Below are 17,045 nucleotides of genomic sequence, written 5' to 3' on the forward strand. Positions count from 1 at the left end.
TCGACATCATCGTCATAGAACGAGATAGACGCAAATAAATAGATATAATTATAAAAATGCATACAATATTCATTTTATACGGAAGAATGTCATACCAGATTTGGCTATTTCTGCCTCGTGCAATAGTCTTTCGTCATCTTCACGAGTGTAGATTTTGTCTTTGTCTATTTTGCTAACATCTGTGTTTGCTGCTTTGTAGAGATCCTGGAAAGCGAGTCGACGCTGGTTGAGTTCAAGCGACGGACGCGGATCTGAATGTGGGCTTATTATCACAAGTGCCGTGTTCGGTTTGAGGGCGTCATGTAACCTTTTTATCCGCTCATTGAGCGCTTGGTAGGCAGAATCAAGTGGCGCACTCTGGATAGTGTTGTCTGAATCTCCGCGCGTTGTCTCTTTGTCATTAGATGTGTTGCTCCATCCGAGCGCTATTTGTAATTCAGTAAGACGACCGTACACAAGATCATGATCTTGAGCTGTTTTTATTATCCCATCTATCACCTCGTCGTCATTCTTGCATGAAATACTCGTCTTAGCTTTCATACCATGGAACTGGGCGGGATTACCATAGTCTACGCAAGCACCCACTTTGTGATCCTCATTTGTGTCTGCTAGATGTGACTGCTTCACCCGTGCAATCCTTGCGAATATAGACTCCATGTCGTTCGGTAAACTACCGAAATTCCGACCGTATTGGATCTTCTTCCTCAGTAATTCGAGACAACTCTTGGCGTCTTCTTCTGGATCGTGTCCATCATTTCCACTTTGGATGTCTTTGTCGCACCATTTCTTCATCAACCATTTCAAAGAAGGTTTGAATGGCATCCTACGAGGGTGCTCATACACCAACGCGGTATCGATAACCCAGGGATGACGAAGTTTTATAGCCTTAAAGTCAGACTCAAGTGAATGACCGAGTAGGATTGTCGATGGTGTAATAAAATCTGCGAATTTCCTCTGTGCTTCCTCATGATTCAATACTGCACCGTCTAAGATTTCGCGAGTAATACCAGAGTATTTTGAAAGATAGTCAACTACATTCCCAGCTGGCTTGACCAATTCATCGAGGACCTTTTGGGATGTTGCATAATCTATAAGAGTGACCCTAGCTAATTCCGAGCCTTGGTCTGTCATAACCATCTCACAATCTAAACCATATACTTGTGGATTGTTTGAACGTGGATATATATCCAATTTTGGAGTTTCGAGCCAACCATCTTCTTGTATAGTAGTGCGATGTTCAACTGGGAGATTATCTAACGGTTGTGGGTCTTCGATCCCATCATTTAAAGGTAAAGGATAATCTGGGAGTGCTCGCACGTCGTCGCCCAGCCAAGATGGCATAGGATAGGCATTTTCACGCATCTGATCAATATCGATGAGGAATACTGGCGGAGACAGCTTCCCTGGGTTGGAGAGGTTGACACCAGCCTTCTCTTGTGCTACTTTCTGCTGTCTGAGCTTCTCAGGTGGTGGAATTGGTGAATTGAGGATATGTTGAGCAGGAGAATAGAGACGTTGACTATCACCTGGAGCTCTGACAGGAAGACCATGTGAGTATAACTGATTGATAATTGGAAGTTTGTTGGCCTCTGCATCCTCTGCTGATAAGGAGAACGGATGAGTAGCATTTATCGCAGGCTTATTGATACCTAGACTTTCGCTCGTGATTCCAGATACCATGAGTACCACGGTGTGCTGTATGTTGGAGTGATGGATGACGTTCATCCAGTTCTTCTTCTGGCCATCTGCAGCTAAATGCAATACCAAGTCACGTATATCCTATGATAGTGTGAGAAATGAGAGTGTATGAATGAGCAATTACTAACATGTATACCATATCTATTGTTGCGCTTACTTATTTGGTTCAAGTCGAAAGACATGGTCGGTTTGTTAGTACTGAGTGCAGCTGCATGAGATTTCTTCTGCTTCTTCTGCTGTCTTTTCGTCTGTTTGAAATCTGTAGAATCCTCTTTTTCAGACAAATCAAGCTCTCTTTTATGAGCGTTATTGCTCATATGGCTGTAGAAGTAGAACGTCCAACTGTTATCAGCTCAAATGAGCGACGACGCCAGAAAATCTTTAAATTTGGCATTGAGCTATTACGATAAAGGTAATTTACAATCTGCACTCAAATTCGCCAAGAAGTCTATACGTATTGAGCGTATACAGCAAGCTATTGATTTGATTGACGATATCGAGAAGAAACTCGCGAATGGAGAGACCGGTACATCTACAGCCTCATCTGCTCAGCCTAACAAGGATAACTTACGCAATAGACAAGAAAAACCACAGCCAAAAGAGGAACCCAGCAAGGGTTGGACACCAGCTCAGCAGACACTAGTCAAGCGTGTAAGGAGCTGCAAGCCAACTGCTTATTATGAAATATTAGCACTAGAGAAGACTTGTTCTGATAACGATATCAAGAAAGCCTACAGGAAACTCGCACTTCAACTACATCCAGACAAGAATTCGGCCCCAGGTGCAGACGAAGCTTTCAAGTTAGTTAGTAAAGCATTCCAGGTTCTCTCAGATGAAGACAAGCGTGCTTCTTATGACAAATTCGGTTCAGATCCTGATGCCAGATTCGGATCTGGTGGTGGAGGCGGAGACCCATTCGCAGGTATGAGAACGCGTAGTGCAGCTGGTCCTCAATTCGAGTCCGAGGTCAGTCCTGAAGATTTATTCAATATGTTCTTTGGCGGTGGAATGGGTGGAATGGGTGGTGGTCCATTTGGTGGAAATGCCTTTGGAGGTGGTCCATTTGGTGGAAATGCCTTTGGAGGTGGTCCATTTGCTAGTTCATTTGGTGGACCAGGTGTGTTTTATTTCACCAAGCTGAAATCTACTAACACACAAAGGCTTCTCTATGAGATTCGGTGGACCAGGAATGAATAGTTTCCCTAATACCCGTAGATATCCTAGACAACAGCAAGCACAACCTCAAAGTATGATGCAACAATTACTTCCAATATTGATCCTCATAGGTTTCACAATGATAAGTTACCTACCATCTCTTCTAGGCTCTTTGTTCAGCGTACCACCTCCAGCATTCTCACTTGACAAAACTGTATTCTACTCACTGGAAAAGACAACGGGATCACCACACAATGTAAAGTACTTTGTTAACCCATCTCAGTGGAGGGACCACCCCTACTCGCAGAACAAAGAAGTGCCTCAGACATTTAGCAAGGAAGTTGAAAAGCTGTTAGCCCAGAGGCTAGGCAGGAAGTGCAAATACTGGCTACAAGATAGAGATAGGAGAATAGAAAGATACTCTGGTTTCTTCGGAATTGGAAAAGATGATGAAAAACTAGAAAAAGTCTATAAAGAGACGAATGAAAATTGTAACAGGTTGAGAGAACTTGGATACTCTGTCAACTTGTACTAATTTGCTATTATTCTATGTCAAACATTTTTCATCAGTATATGACGATGTGTGACGGGCTTTCCTTATTAGAAAAATAGAGATGAAACAAGAACCGCATATGTCCTCAAAGCGTGTGATAAGAATGCATTGACAGTCTCAAATTTAGATGCACCCCACCGAAAAGTGCATCTTCCCACAATACGACCATCTCCACATGGAGGAGAAATACTCAATAACGAGAGTAAATATACTCGGAAGTGATTCTATACACTGTGGTTTCCACTTGTCAGAGTACATCGCTCATAAGATCTCTACATCTCTCAAATCATCCGCCTATGTCTTTATCACAGATACAAACATCGAGAAGTTACACCTCAAAAACCTTAAAAATGACTTGAAAAAATCGTTAGATAGCACTCAAAACGCTGCAAAGATCCTGAGCTACGTCGTACCCCCAGGAGAGTCCTCGAAATCCCGAGCTGTAAAGGAGCAAATTGAGGACTGGATGTTCAGCCACAGGTTGACAAGAGACACCGTAGTAATAGCCCTTGGTGGTGGTGTTGTCGGTATGTGCTTTACCTTCTGTATGACTCACTTCTCATGCTTCGACAGGTGATCTCACTGGCTTCTTAGCAGCAACATATATGCGCGGTGTCCCATTCGTGCAAATTCCTACGACTTTGTTAGCCATGGTCGATAGCTCTGTTGGTGGAAAGACTGCAATCGACGTTCCAGCAGGAAAAAACCTCGTTGGTGCTTTCTGGCAGCCAAAATTCATCTTTATCGATGTAGCAATGCTTGAGACTCTCCCACAAAGAGAAGTCAGCAATGGTATGGCCGAAGTTATCAAGACAGCCGCTATCTGGAACGCCGAGGAGTTTACGGATTTAGAAAATAATGCAGCGGCTATACTTTCAGCTGTCTCAAAACCTTCATCAACAGCTCAGCAAAAGCACGTCGGCAGACACATCTCAAATCGTTCAGCTGAACAATCACTCATCTTGAAGGTTATCAGTGGTTCAATCGGCGTTAAAGCACATGTAGTTACCGTCGATGAACGTGAAACAGGATTGAGAAATCTCGTCAACTTTGGTCACTCAATTGGTCATGCTATCGAAGCAATCGTTGCACCTGAAGTCCTTCATGGTGAATGTGTCTCTGTAGGAATGGTCTTGGAAGCAGAAGTTTCTAGAGCTTTGGGTCATCTTTCTCAAGTTGCAGTTGGCAGAATCTCACGCTGTCTTAAAGCCTACAATTTGCCTACCAGCACATCAGAAGCCCTCTTCACTCGTTTGCCAAAATCAGCAAACATTACTGTTGATCGCTTGATTGAAATCATGGCAGTCGATAAGAAGAACGCTGGAAGCAACAAGAAGATCGTCTTGCTCGGAAGCGTTGGAAGCACAGTCGAACAGAAAGCTTCCATTGTAAAGGATGACCTTATTAGACGTGTTTTGTCGTCTGCAGTTCGCGTCGAGGCTGGAAAGCCACCAAATCATTTCACACTCTCCACTCCTGGTTCAAAGAGTATTAGTAACAGAGTCATGGTTCTCGCTGCTCTTGGAAAAGGTACCGTTAAAATTCGCAACCTTTTACACTCCGATGATACCAAAGTAATGATGTCCGCATTGAACGACCTTCAAGGTGCCAAATTCGCATTCGAGGATGGTGGTGATACACTCGTCATTACTGGTGGTGAAGGAAAGCTCAGTCCACCAGATGATGGCAAGCAAGTATATCTCCAGAATGCAGGTACAGCAGCCAGATTCTTAACCACTGTTTGCACACTCGTAAAGCCATCCTCGAAGCAGCAATCAACGATCATTACTGGTAACGCACGTATGAAGCAACGTCCAATCGGTCCGTTGGTCGATGCCCTTCGTAGCAACGGCTCCCAAATTGAATATCTTGAGAGTGAGGGCGCATTACCATTACATATCGCTAGCAAGGACAGCGGTTTGGCAGGAGGTCACATCAGACTTGCTGCAAGCGTTTCATCACAATATGTCTCATCTATCTTGTTGTGTGCTCCATATGCCAGTGAAGCCATCACTCTTGAGTTGGTCGGTGGACAGGTCATCTCACAGCCATATATCGACATGACGATCGCTATGATGAAAGACTTTGGCGTAAATGTAGAACGTGTCAAGGATGAAAGCGGAAAACTACTTGACATGTACAAAATCCCAAAGACTAGCTACACTAATCCAGCTGAGTACAACGTCGAAAGTGATGCATCAAGTGCGACATACCCAGCTGCTATCGCCGCACTCACAGGAACGACTGTTACAATTAAGAACATTGGTAGTGAAAGTTTACAAGGTGACGCTGGATTCGCCAAGAACGTTCTCGAGCCAATGGGTTGCAAGGTTATCCAAGATAAATCAGAGACAACAGTCACTGGTCCAACTGATCAGCCACTTAGAGCCCTCGGTGATATCGATATGGAAACGATGACAGATGCTTTCCTTACCGCTTGCTGTGTTCTTGCTGTTGCAACTGGCGAACCTCTCTCTGGGAAGAAGAGAACAGGAAATGGAACGCGTATTTACGGTATTGCTAACCAACGTCAAAAGGTATGTGTTAAATTTATTACCTGCTAAGCTGATTAACAAATTCGAAGGAATGTGAACGTATTCAAGCCATGGCTGATGAACTTGCCAAATTCGGTATCAAGACCGAGCAAGATCCAGACTCTATTACAGTTTTCCCAAGGCCGGCTGATGAACTTAACACTGAAGTTGTCGTACATTGCTATGATGACCACCGTGTTGCTCTTGCTTTCTCTTGTCTCGCCCAGAGAGTTGCAGGTACAGTCTTGGATGAGAAACGCTGTGTTGAAAAGACCTGGCCAAATTGGTGGGATGACTTGCAAAATAAGGTGAGTGAAGCATCTGTCATTAAATTTCGCTCAAAATTTTCAGATTGGCATCCCTGTCAGCGGTGTCGATGCCCATCCGGTTGCTGGTCCACCATCCCCTAAACTGGCGCCAGTTCCTGCGGCTGCTCCTTCTGGTGCTTATATTCCAGATGCTTCCATCTTTATTGTTGGTATGCGCGGTAGCGGTAAGACAACAGTCGGTAAATTAGCAGCTGGCACTCTCGGTAGAAATTTCTTGGATGCAGATGCCCTTCTTGAAGAGGAGACTAAGGTTACCGTCTACAACTACGTTCAGCAATTCGGCTGGGAGGAATTCAGAAAGGCTGAACTCAAAGTTTTGAAGAAGCTCATTGAGAAGCATGCTCAGGGCTACATTATATCGCTCGGCGGTGGTGTTGTTGAGACTGAAGAAGCCAGAGAATTGCTCAAGGCTTACGCTAATGACAAAGAAGGTGGACCGGTAGTCTATGTTGAGAGAAGTGAGGATGAGATAGTCAACTACTTGCAACTTGAAAAAGATAGACCAGCTTATGCTACTGGTGACGAAGTCAAAGACGTCATTAAGCGTCGTAAACCATGGTTTTCAGAATGCGCAACACACAGATTCATTAACCATCTCAATTTACAAGCTCAAGTAAATGAATTACTTTCAGGTAAACAAGTTGACCTATCCTCTAAATTATTACGCTCCGAAGTTCGTGAAATTAAGCGTTTCTTCAACTTCATATCGGGTGAAGATCTTAATCAAATTGACGTCGATGCAAGAAGAACCTACTTCCTCTCCCTCACTTACCCGGACATTCTTGAGGCTTTACCAATTATGGACCAGCTTAGCGCTGGTATTGATGCCCTCGAGGTGCGTGTTGACCTACTCTCAGAGGATGGTAAGGCACCTACAGTACCTAGCGTCCCATCAGCAGATTACGTATCAGCTCAATTGTCAGCACTCAGACAATGTACTTCATTGCCAATTATCTACACCGTCAGAACCCATTCACAAGGCGGTATGATACCAGATGAGAAATTTGAAGATATCGCAGCTCTCATTGAATTAGGTATAGCTTTAGGCTCTGAATTCATAGACGTGGAGCTGAATCTCCCTGACTCACTCATCGACGATGTCGTTAAACGTAAGGGTAACTCAAAGATCATTGCTTCTATGCATGACTTCCCTGGTAACTACAAATGGGATTCTACTGAGATGAGCCAGAAGTACAGCCAAGGCGCAAAATATGGGGACGTTGTTAAATTAGTAGGTCGTGCCAACAGCCTCGAAGATAATTTTGAAACCTCCAAATTTTTGAGCAAATTGCCTGCATCACCTCCAGTATTGGCATTTAACGTTGGAGTAATTGGACAGCTTAGCAGAATTCAGAACTATGTTCTTACACCTGTAACTCATGAGTTACTGCCGTCCAAAGCTGCCCCTGGTCAGCTTTCTTTCAAGGAGATACAACAAGCGCTCAACCTTACTGGACAATTAGACAGCAAAAAGTTCTACTTATTCGGATGTCCTATTCAACAATCTCAATCGCCTACACTTCACAACACTGGCTTCCAACAGCTTGGTTTGCCGTATGTCTACTCCCTCCACGAAAGAGAACAACTTGATGGCTCAGTTGATCAAATACTCGAGAGTCCAGACTTCGGTGGTGCCTCTGTCACTATCCCTCACAAAGTTGGCATCTTGAACAAAATCCATACTTTGTCAATGCCAGCAAAGGCAATCGGTGCAGTCAACACAATCGTAGTCAGAGAAGATGTAAATGGAAAGAGAGAGCTTTTCGGAGATAACACCGATTGGCAAGCCATTAAATCCTGTGCTCAATCTTCTGTTGACGGAAGTGATCCAATTACGAAGGAATCAGCAGGTTTGGTAATCGGAGCAGGTGGTACGTGTCGCGCTGCACTTTATGCTTTGCATGCACTTGGATGTGGCACTATTTATTTATATAATCGCACAAAAGAGAATGCAGAAAACGTAACGAAAGATTTCCCTACTTTCAACATTCAAGTACTTGACAACCTGAACAACGTGGTAGAGAAGCCACAAATAATTGTCTCATGTATTCCAGCATCCGCCACTACAATTGAAGAAGGTAGCGGCGATGGAATATACCTCCCAAAGACAATATTCGGACGTCAATCGGGAGTCGTGATTGATATGTCATACAAACCGCTTAAGACACCACTTTTGAGGCTCAGTGAGGAAGCCAATGGATGGGTGGGTGTACCAGGTGCTACTATCCTCCTTGAGCAAGGTTTCGCACAATTCAAATTATGGACTGGCAGACAACCAGGTAGGAAAGGCGTTGAAAAGGTGAATAGATAGTTAATTACTTAACAATAATACTTATTCATATTATAGGCTGTCTGGCAAAGATACTTGGAGACTGCATAAACGCACTTTATTTCTTTTGAACTTAAGAATTTTGATTTGTTTGAATTAAGAAGTAATTAATTATTAAAGAGTGTTATATAACAAAACTAAAAATCTCATTGTTGTCATCCCCAGATCGAAAGCTGCTTCATCGTCGACAGCCATCTGAATGTCTGGAGAGAGTGAGATTCTCGGTAAAAAAGAGTGATATAGCTTATATTTTATAGTAGATTACAAAGAAATAGAAGAGGATAAACGATCTGTGAGTATCCTTTTCGGCTTTACTGAGAAATCTAACAAAGATGATAACAGAATGGATCTAGTGACGCAGAGGGTGAATCAGATACGCAAGTAAATCAATTTAAAGATGATGAATTCATTGAAGATGATCCGTCTCTATCCTCAAAGCTAGAGAACGAGAAAATAGACTTGAGCTACGTTGATCCTGATTTATACGGTCTAAGAAGATCGGGAAGATCATCTAAAACTCAATCGGTTGATCCAACTTACCTTGATGAATTTATTGACGATGATGAGGATGATTACTCTGACGCACCGAAAAGGAAGTCAAGAAAGCCTACGAGAAGACAGCCGAGGAAAGGTACACCGTCACTCTTTTATACTCTACAACTACTAATGCCCCTTTAGAAGCTCCTCCACCACGTTTTGACGAAAGCTCTGAAGATGAGTATTTCACCTCGGCTACTTCCAAGAAACGACAAAGAAACCAACGGCGCGCACAATCCAGCGATGAAGAAGAAGAAGAAAGCTTTGATGAGGACGATGACCCTGGCGCTTTTAGAGCTTCCTCAAGGGGCAATGGCGTGACAAATTACAATGAAGAACTCATGGCTGGTTTTGAGACAGACGAGAGTGAACGCATGGAGGCTGAAATCGTGCCAGCCGTAGAGCCAAAAGTTGGTGAAAGACCACCTGAGTTCGAAATTGAAACTGTTTTCGGTCATTCAAGGGACGCAACTAATGCACCGGACGTTGATGATGATCCATTTGAAAATATACGCTTCCATATTAAATGGAGAGGCTTCTCACATCACCATAACACCGATGAAACTTATGAATTCTTGAAACGTTGCAAGGGTATCAAGAGAGTTGACAATTACATTAAGAATATTTACAACTATCAACATGATATTACTGTCAACCGTGACCATAATAAAGAAGACTATGAAATTGTAGAGATGGAAAAGGAAAGGCTGAAGGATTTGGTTGAAATGTACAGAAAAGTAGAACGTATACTCGATCAAAGGGATAGTGGTACTACTACTGAATATTTCTGCAAATGGACTGGTTTGCAATATTCTGAATGTACTTGGGAGAAACATGACGATGTTAGTCAATATGCACCTGAACAAATAGACGCCTATCTACTTAGAACTGCATCAACTACCGTACCAAACAGATCTGCAAATTACAACAGATCAAGACCAGCTTTCAGAACTCTAATGGAGTCACCTGATTATATTCAAGTAACTGGTGGTGAATTACTCGATTATCAAATGACAGGTTTGAATTGGTTAGCATATCTCTGGTCAAGAATGGAATCTGGTATTCTAGCAGATGAGATGGGTCTTGGTAAAACCGTTCAATCTATCGCATGGATTTCATGGCTCTTCCATGAAAGACAACAATATGGTCCTTTCTTGGTAGTCGTACCTTTGTCAACAATACCAGCTTGGCAAGCTCAATTCATGAAGTGGGCTCCAGATATTAATGTTGTTTGTTACAATGGTTCTGGTAAATCTCGTGAAGTTATTAGAGAATACGAATTTGGTGATTACAAGAAACTCAAATTTAATGTCTTACTTACTACTTACGAATTCTGCTTAAAAGATCGTGCCGAGTTAGGTCAAATGAGATGGCAAGCTTTGTTAGTTGATGAAGCTCATCGTTTGAAAAATTCCGAATCACAGCTATATGAAACACTTTTCAGCTTTGTTACGAACTCCAAGTTGTTGATCACTGGTACACCACTACAAAACAATGTCAAGGAACTTTCAGCATTAATGCATTTCTTAATGCCTGAAAGATATTCAATCACTGGTGATTTTGAATTGACTGATGAAGATCGTGAGGAGAAGATTGGACAGCTGCATGATCAATTGAAGAACATTATGTTGAGAAGATTAAAGAGGGATGTAATCAAATCTTTACCAACGAAATCTGAACGTATCTTACGTGTTGAATTGTCTAGTTTGCAAACACATTACTATCGTAACATTCTTACGAAGAATTTCACAGCATTGAAGAGCTCAGAAGGTGGCGGACCTGCAATGTCAATGATGAATATTGCAAATGATTTGAGAAAAGCTTCAAACCACCCATATCTCTTTGATGGTGCCGAAGGTTCAATAAATGCTAAAGATGAAGTACTCAGAGGTATAGTCATGAACTCTGGTAAAATGGTTCTTCTCGATAAATTGCTTGCAAGACTCAAAGCTGATGGTCATCGTGTATTGATTTTCTCTCAAATGGTCCGCATGCTTGATATCATTTCGGATTATCTTTCATTACGTGGCTACATGCATCAAAGATTAGATGGTACAATTCCATCAGAACAACGTAGGAAAGCTATCAATCACTTCAACGCTGAGAATTCACCTGACTTTGCGTTCATTTTATCAACAAGAGCTGGTGGTTTAGGTATTGACTTGCAAACAGCCAACACCGTCATTATTTTCGACAGTGATTGGAACCCACAAAACGATCTCCAAGCTATGGCTAGAGCTCATAGAATTGGTCAGAAATCACATGTCAGTATTTATAGATTTGTCAGTAAAGATACTATGGAGGAGGATATTCTTGAACGTGCAAAGAGGAAGATGGTTTTGGAATATGCTATTATTAATCAGGTTGACACCTCAGGTAAAAACATCGGTCAACCGAAATCAGCTAAACAGCAACCTGATAATTTCTCAAGAGAAGAACTCTCTGCTATTTTGAAATTCGGTGCACAGAATATGTTTAAGACTGACGACAAAGAGCAAAATAAGAAACTTGCTGAACTTAATCTTGACGACCTGCTTGCTCGTGCTGAAGACCTAGAGAGTGACAAAGCTGTTGGTGGTTCATCACTTGGTGGTCAGGACTTCTTGCAACAATTCCAAGTTCAAGATGTCAAAAATGACACTAGTTGTGAGTGATATGAGCTGATAATTGTCTATTACTAACAATCACCCCAGGGGAGGATATCATTCCTGCTGAAGAACGTGACAAGCTCGACGATGAACAGAAGGAAGAACTCAAAAAGCAAACCGAGGCGGAATTACAAGAACAATTCGGTAAAAGAGCTGCATCTAAAGTACAACCGGGTACCTACAAAACTGGTGATGCACCATCGCCGAAAAAGAAAGAAGCACCAGTCGTACAAAAGAAAACAACAGCTCAACGTGCCATTGAACTCAAGGAACGCGATTTACGTAATCTCATTCGTGGTATAACCAGATTTGGTGATATTAGAGTTCGTATGGATGATATCGTCAAGGATAGCAAGCTTGAAGGAAAGAACAGAACGGTACTTATCAAAACGTCTGATGAACTTCTTCATAAGTGCAAAGAGGCTATTAATGAGCATAACGCTGAGTTAAGAGCGCGTGCAAGTGCTGGTGAAAGTATCACCCAGAATGATAGACAGAAGGCTGTCCTTATCGACTTCAAGAATATTAGTGGTGTCAACTCCTACACAACTTACACTCGCTATAAAGAGTTAAGCTTCCTCCATGATGTTCTCAGCGGCGTTGGTAATTCTTTGAATTGGCGTCTGCCTATAGACAAATTAAAATCTGTCATTGGTTGGGCTTGCGAGTAAGTGAATTGATTTAAGTAGTACAATTACTAACAATATGTCAGTTGGAGTGCCAAAGATGATGCTATGCTTTTAATTGGATGCTGGCGTCACGGTTTAGGTGAGTATGGCGTGTCTTTGACATGAAAATATTGAGACATACATAGGCAACTGGGACACCATCTCTAATGATGAAGATTTGGGTTTGCAAGGAAAATTATTCTTAGAGGAAGGTAGAGGAAAGACCAAAAAAGAAGACAAGAAGATACCAAATGCCGTACATCTTGTTCGTAGAAGTGATTACTTATTGGGTGAATTAAAGAAAGCACTCGAGAAGGAATACAATGCAAAGGAACACTCTCACCCATCTGGAACACCTCAAAATACATATGCGCATGGCCATGGCAGCAAACCAGTCAAGTCATCTCGTACTTCACCATCGCACAACAAGAAAAAGGAAGACCAACGTGAGTAACTTAGTTGTATGTTGGTATTAACTAACGTATGTTTTCTTTAGACGGAGACAGTGACGATGGTACCGAATCGATGGATGAAGGTATAATGAAGGAACACATGAGACCAGTGAGGAAACAACTGAAATCACTAAAGTATGAAGTAGATACATTAAAGGGACAAGAGAAGTTAAAATTACTGAAAGAATGCCTTCATGCTATTGGTACACGTATTCAAGACTTGATATTAGAATCTAATGATAAGGAGAAAACACGCAAGCACGCGTGGATATTCACGACGCTATTCTGGCCAAAAGAGGTCAAATATACACAATTAATTGAAATCTATCAAAAAATGGTAGGGCAATCAGCGACGACGTCAACTGGCGTGAAGAGACAACATTCGTATGAAAATTCAGAACAGAAAGAACAAGAAATAAAGAAGCCAAGAATGTAATAATATATTTTAGTTTTTTATAATATTTATTCAGATTTTCCTCATAAAATAACGAAAGCTCAAGCGACGCTTTGACTCTACGCTCAAGTCAAGCGAATAGCGATAGAATGGGATCAAACCTCAGTAAGGCATTGAGCAGCCTATGGAAGACAAAAGAATTGCGCTTGTTAATGCTCGGTTTGGATGCCGCAGGAAAGACGACTATTCTTTACAAGTTGAAACTGAATCAGTCAGTGACGACGATACCAACCGTTGGTTTCAATGTAGAAACGGTCACATACAAAAATGTTAAGTTTAATGTTTGGGTGTGTCTACTCTTTCTTGCTATTACTCTTCTAACTTTGTTAGGACGTCGGTGGACAAGACAAGATCAGACCATTATGGAGACATTACTACACCGGTACACAAGGTTTGGTTTTCGTTATCGACTCACAAGACCGCGATAGAATCGATGAGGCTAGACAAGAACTCCATAGAATTCTTGGTGATCGCGAAATGAGGGACTGTCTTCTTCTCGTCTTCGCTAACAAGCAGGATTTACCAGGAGGTGGGTCTACATATAGCTAATACTACCATCATCTCATACAACAAATAGCTATGAGCCCTGCTGAAGTAACGGAGAAATTGGGCTTGCACAAGATGCGTGAGCGTAGCTGGTACGTACATCCATCCTGCGCTACCACGGGTGAGGGTCTATTTGAAGGTGAGCTTTCTATTAACTTCCTGTCACTTGTCTCACGCGTTATAGGTCTCTCTTGGTTATCCACCAACGTCAAAAAGCGTGCACAATAAGCCATCGTTAATACCGTAGATCTAATACTTGCTAATACTTAATTCCTACGTCCGACAAATCTCAAGGATACCCAGCTCACTTAATAACTCTCTCTAAAATATATACGTGGAATACATTATGATTTTGTTAATAATTGTTAGTACCTTCTCGGTAGCATTAATATTGGTGATAATAAAGTAAATTTTAGCAAACATTATATTTCATTTTCACACTCAAAACTGTTATCGTCAATGTAAATGTGTATAAATGCATCGTAATGAAATTTTTGAGGATATATATAATAAAACTATCAACCAAAACGCATAGATTCACCACATCCGCAGGTTTCTGTAACATTTGGGTTATTGAATACGAATTTAGATCTATATAGATGGTCAGCTGGCGCCTAAATCCGACGAATCGCAAAACTTACGACAGCCGGTCATCAACCCAATCCATAGTGCTGCCTATTATCGAAAAGAGAGCTTTTGAATCAACTAACACTTTTACTCCATCTTGTTCGACAACTTCGTCAAATCTCGCAGGTTTATCTACATATTCCAAATGATATGACATTCCTGAGCATCCTTTGTTCTTTACACCAACGCGCAATAATTCTCCCGTTGATGAGCTCAAAAAGCGGAGTTGTTCGACTGCAGCGGGTGACTATGACGTCGGTTAAAATTAGGAGTTGTTAATTAAATTAACCTACGAGTTTGAGTGCAGCTGCTCTAGCTCTCAATCTAGATTTTGGTTTGCTTGGTGAAGGTTCTGGCTCTGGTTTGCTTGTACTGGCTGTACTGCTCTGTTCTGTATCTCTTTCCTTTCCTTTTGAAGAAAGTTGACTAGAAGGAGTTGTATGCCAGCTGTGTCCCTTTGGGGCATCCCATCCGACTTCTGTCGTTGGTTTAGATTGCTTAGTTTCCATCCTTGAAGGTGGCGGAGGTTGATTAGCGTTCAAATGTCCTGGATTTGCTTGGGCGAGTCTTGAATAACATCTGGCAGACCTCAAAGTCATTGTAAGTGGATTATTTGCTTTTATTATTCTGTTCATCTTGACTGTAGCTGTTCAACTTGTGAATCCATGTAAAGCGGAATGAAATCAGAGGTGCAAAAATCATCTGATCGTTTAAATAAAAATATATGCAATTTATTACTATCCATACGAGTTTATTTTAATATCTATCTCTACCAAATATTTCCGTGATTGCGAGATCAGCCAATCAGAAACCAGCTATATCAATTCGAGAGATCTCAGCACCGGATAGTGTACGTGGTGTATTATACGTCACTTTATACTCACGTAAGTCATCTTTGCTGAGTAATTATTGTAGATAATTTTCACTCTCTCGGATTTAATGATATGGGTACCTCCTATCTATAGCGAGGACTTATAGTTACATTTAATCTACACAGCTCAAGACAGCTCTTCGGAAGGCTTTGGAACAGAAATCATAAAAATTTCCCTTCACATACATCTTACATCAGAGTGGCGTAAGACTTAAGCGAGGATACATATTTCAGTCGTTTCTCCCAGAGTATACCTTCATCTGTACTAGAACGTTCAAGGATGACGTGACTTACCTTACAAAGCATCTGCTTATAAATCAAGTCTATTTAATGAAGCATCCGAATGCTTCCTTCTTGAAACAAAACAACTATGACAGCCAAATACCAAGCATTATTCAAGCCAAAGAACTTAGGACAATTGCAATTGCAGCATAGAATAGCCCTTGCTCCACTCACTAGATTAAGAACAAAAGGTGATGGTGTAATTGAAGACTACGTACCAGAGTACTACCAGCAGAGATCAACGAAAGGTGGTTTCTTGATCTCAGAAGCAACCCTCATCGCTAAGGAAGCTGGTTCTGCGTATGGAAAACTCGAACCAGGTTTATGGTCAAACGAACAACTCGAGCAATGGAAGAAGGTCACAAAATCAGTGCATGACAAGGGAGCCTACATTTACTCACAATTATGGGCACTCGGAAGAATTGCCAACCCAGAATTATCAGAAAGGCTTGTTGGACCATCAGCTGGCACTTACCAAGGCAATAAGGTCGAGGAATTGTCAGTTGAAGACATAAAAAGATACGTTAACCACTACAAGCAAGCTGCTATCAACGCAGTAGAGACTGCAGGATTCGATGGTGTTGAGATCCATGCCGCGTATGTTACTACTTTATTTACATTGCACTCTCTAACAACATCTTTAGTAACGGATATCTTATCGATCAATTCACACAAAAATTAACAAACCGTCGTACAGATGAATACTCAGCTGAGAGCTTGAAATTCCCATCAGAAGTACTCGAAGTTGTCGTCAACGCAGTCGGTCAAGAGAGAACTGGTATCAGACTGTCACCATTCAGCACATTCCAAGAAATGCGCGATGAAAACCCATTAGCAACATTCACATCATGGGTTGAGAAAATAGTTAAGACATATCCAAAATTGGCATACATTCACTTTGTCGATGGTACTACACCAGAAGACCAACGTGATGGTAACAAACTCAAGGATATAATCAGGGATGCAGGTATCGCTGTTATCTCGAACAACACCTATAATCTCGATGAAGCTTCAAAGAGAGCTGAAGAGAGAGATGAAATTATTGCATTCGGTAAATATTTCATTGCAAACCCTGATCTTCCAGACAGAGCTGCCAAGGATCTCCCAATCGTTAAAGCCGATGTAAACACCTTCTACGGTGGTGGCAGAAATGGTTACACGGACTACCCATTCTATAAATAACCTTATTGTATTCGTATAGATTTTCTTTTGCTTCTAATTTATGAATGAACTTATAATGTTCATCGTTAGTACACTTCCCTTTCATTACTGTGCTGACGTCATAACTGTGAAGGTAAACAATCACGATAACGGGTGCAGTACATGCTAGCGTGATCGGAGATGACATTCTTTCTTCGCAGC

General features: G+C 41.7%; 7 protein-coding genes across 7 annotated transcripts; 5 read left to right on the plus strand and 2 right to left on the minus strand.

Moving 5' to 3' along the window:
* Positions 1–37: 37 nt before the first annotated feature.
* On the minus strand, positions 38–2,004 carry WALSEDRAFT_47781 (hypothetical protein). Its single transcript, XM_006959577.1, has 2 exons — positions 1,827–2,004; positions 38–1,779 (listed from the first exon to the last, which is right to left on the minus strand). Exons 1-2 carry the CDS (start codon positions 1,878–1,880, stop codon positions 70–72), a joined length of 1,764 nt encoding a protein of 587 aa, XP_006959639.1. The 5' UTR covers positions 1,881–2,004; the 3' UTR covers positions 38–69.
* Positions 2,005–2,055: 51 nt separating this feature from the next.
* Positions 2,056–3,419, plus strand: WALSEDRAFT_55149 (DnaJ-domain-containing protein; the record flags this gene model as incomplete). The annotated part of the gene is made up of 2 exons (XM_006959578.1): positions 2,056–2,815; positions 2,859–3,419. 2 exons carry the CDS (start codon positions 2,056–2,058, stop codon positions 3,386–3,388), a joined length of 1,290 nt encoding a protein of 429 aa, XP_006959640.1. The 3' UTR covers positions 3,389–3,419.
* Positions 3,420–3,645: 226 nt separating this feature from the next.
* Positions 3,646–8,736, plus strand: WALSEDRAFT_61030 (Pentafunctional AroM protein). Its single transcript, XM_006959579.1, has 5 exons — positions 3,646–3,933; positions 3,980–5,943; positions 5,991–6,248; positions 6,292–8,568; positions 8,617–8,736. The coding sequence occupies exons 1-5, from the start codon at positions 3,873–3,875 to the stop codon at positions 8,647–8,649; spliced, it is 4,593 nt and encodes a 1,530-aa protein (XP_006959641.1). The 5' UTR covers positions 3,646–3,872; the 3' UTR covers positions 8,650–8,736.
* Positions 8,737–8,784: 48 nt separating this feature from the next.
* WALSEDRAFT_33426 (hypothetical protein) lies at positions 8,785–13,379 on the plus strand. The gene is made up of 8 exons (XM_006959580.1): positions 8,785–8,810; positions 8,859–8,890; positions 8,941–9,229; positions 9,277–11,781; positions 11,829–12,450; positions 12,496–12,551; positions 12,598–12,897; positions 12,948–13,379. The coding sequence occupies exons 1-8, from the start codon at positions 8,798–8,800 to the stop codon at positions 13,337–13,339; spliced, it is 4,209 nt and encodes a 1,402-aa protein (XP_006959642.1). The 5' UTR covers positions 8,785–8,797; the 3' UTR covers positions 13,340–13,379.
* A 39-nt stretch (positions 13,380–13,418) lies between these two features.
* Positions 13,419–14,260, plus strand: WALSEDRAFT_61031 (ADP-ribosylation factor 6). The gene is made up of 4 exons (XM_006959581.1): positions 13,419–13,644; positions 13,688–13,886; positions 13,935–14,042; positions 14,088–14,260. The coding sequence occupies exons 1-4, from the start codon at positions 13,447–13,449 to the stop codon at positions 14,129–14,131; spliced, it is 549 nt and encodes a 182-aa protein (XP_006959643.1). The 5' UTR covers positions 13,419–13,446; the 3' UTR covers positions 14,132–14,260.
* Positions 14,261–14,421: 161 nt separating this feature from the next.
* Positions 14,422–14,714, minus strand: WALSEDRAFT_20842 (hypothetical protein; the record flags this gene model as incomplete). The annotated part of the gene is made up of 2 exons (XM_006959582.1): positions 14,422–14,494; positions 14,545–14,714. Coding segments are annotated over 2 exons (243 nt in total), but the record flags the coding sequence as incomplete, so codon positions are not given.
* Positions 14,715–15,771: 1,057 nt separating this feature from the next.
* WALSEDRAFT_20819 (FMN-linked oxidoreductase) lies at positions 15,772–16,865 on the plus strand (the record flags this gene model as incomplete). Its single annotated transcript, XM_006959583.1, has 2 exons — positions 15,772–16,280; positions 16,328–16,865. The coding sequence occupies 2 exons, from the start codon at positions 15,772–15,774 to the stop codon at positions 16,863–16,865; spliced, it is 1,047 nt and encodes a 348-aa protein (XP_006959645.1).
* Between the last annotated feature and the right edge of the window lie 180 nt (positions 16,866–17,045).

This window comes from Wallemia mellicola (assembly GCF_000263375.1).
Source record: "Wallemia mellicola CBS 633.66 unplaced genomic scaffold WALSEscaffold_18, whole genome shotgun sequence".
Lineage (NCBI taxonomy): Eukaryota > Fungi > Basidiomycota > Wallemiomycetes > Wallemiales > Wallemiaceae > Wallemia > Wallemia mellicola.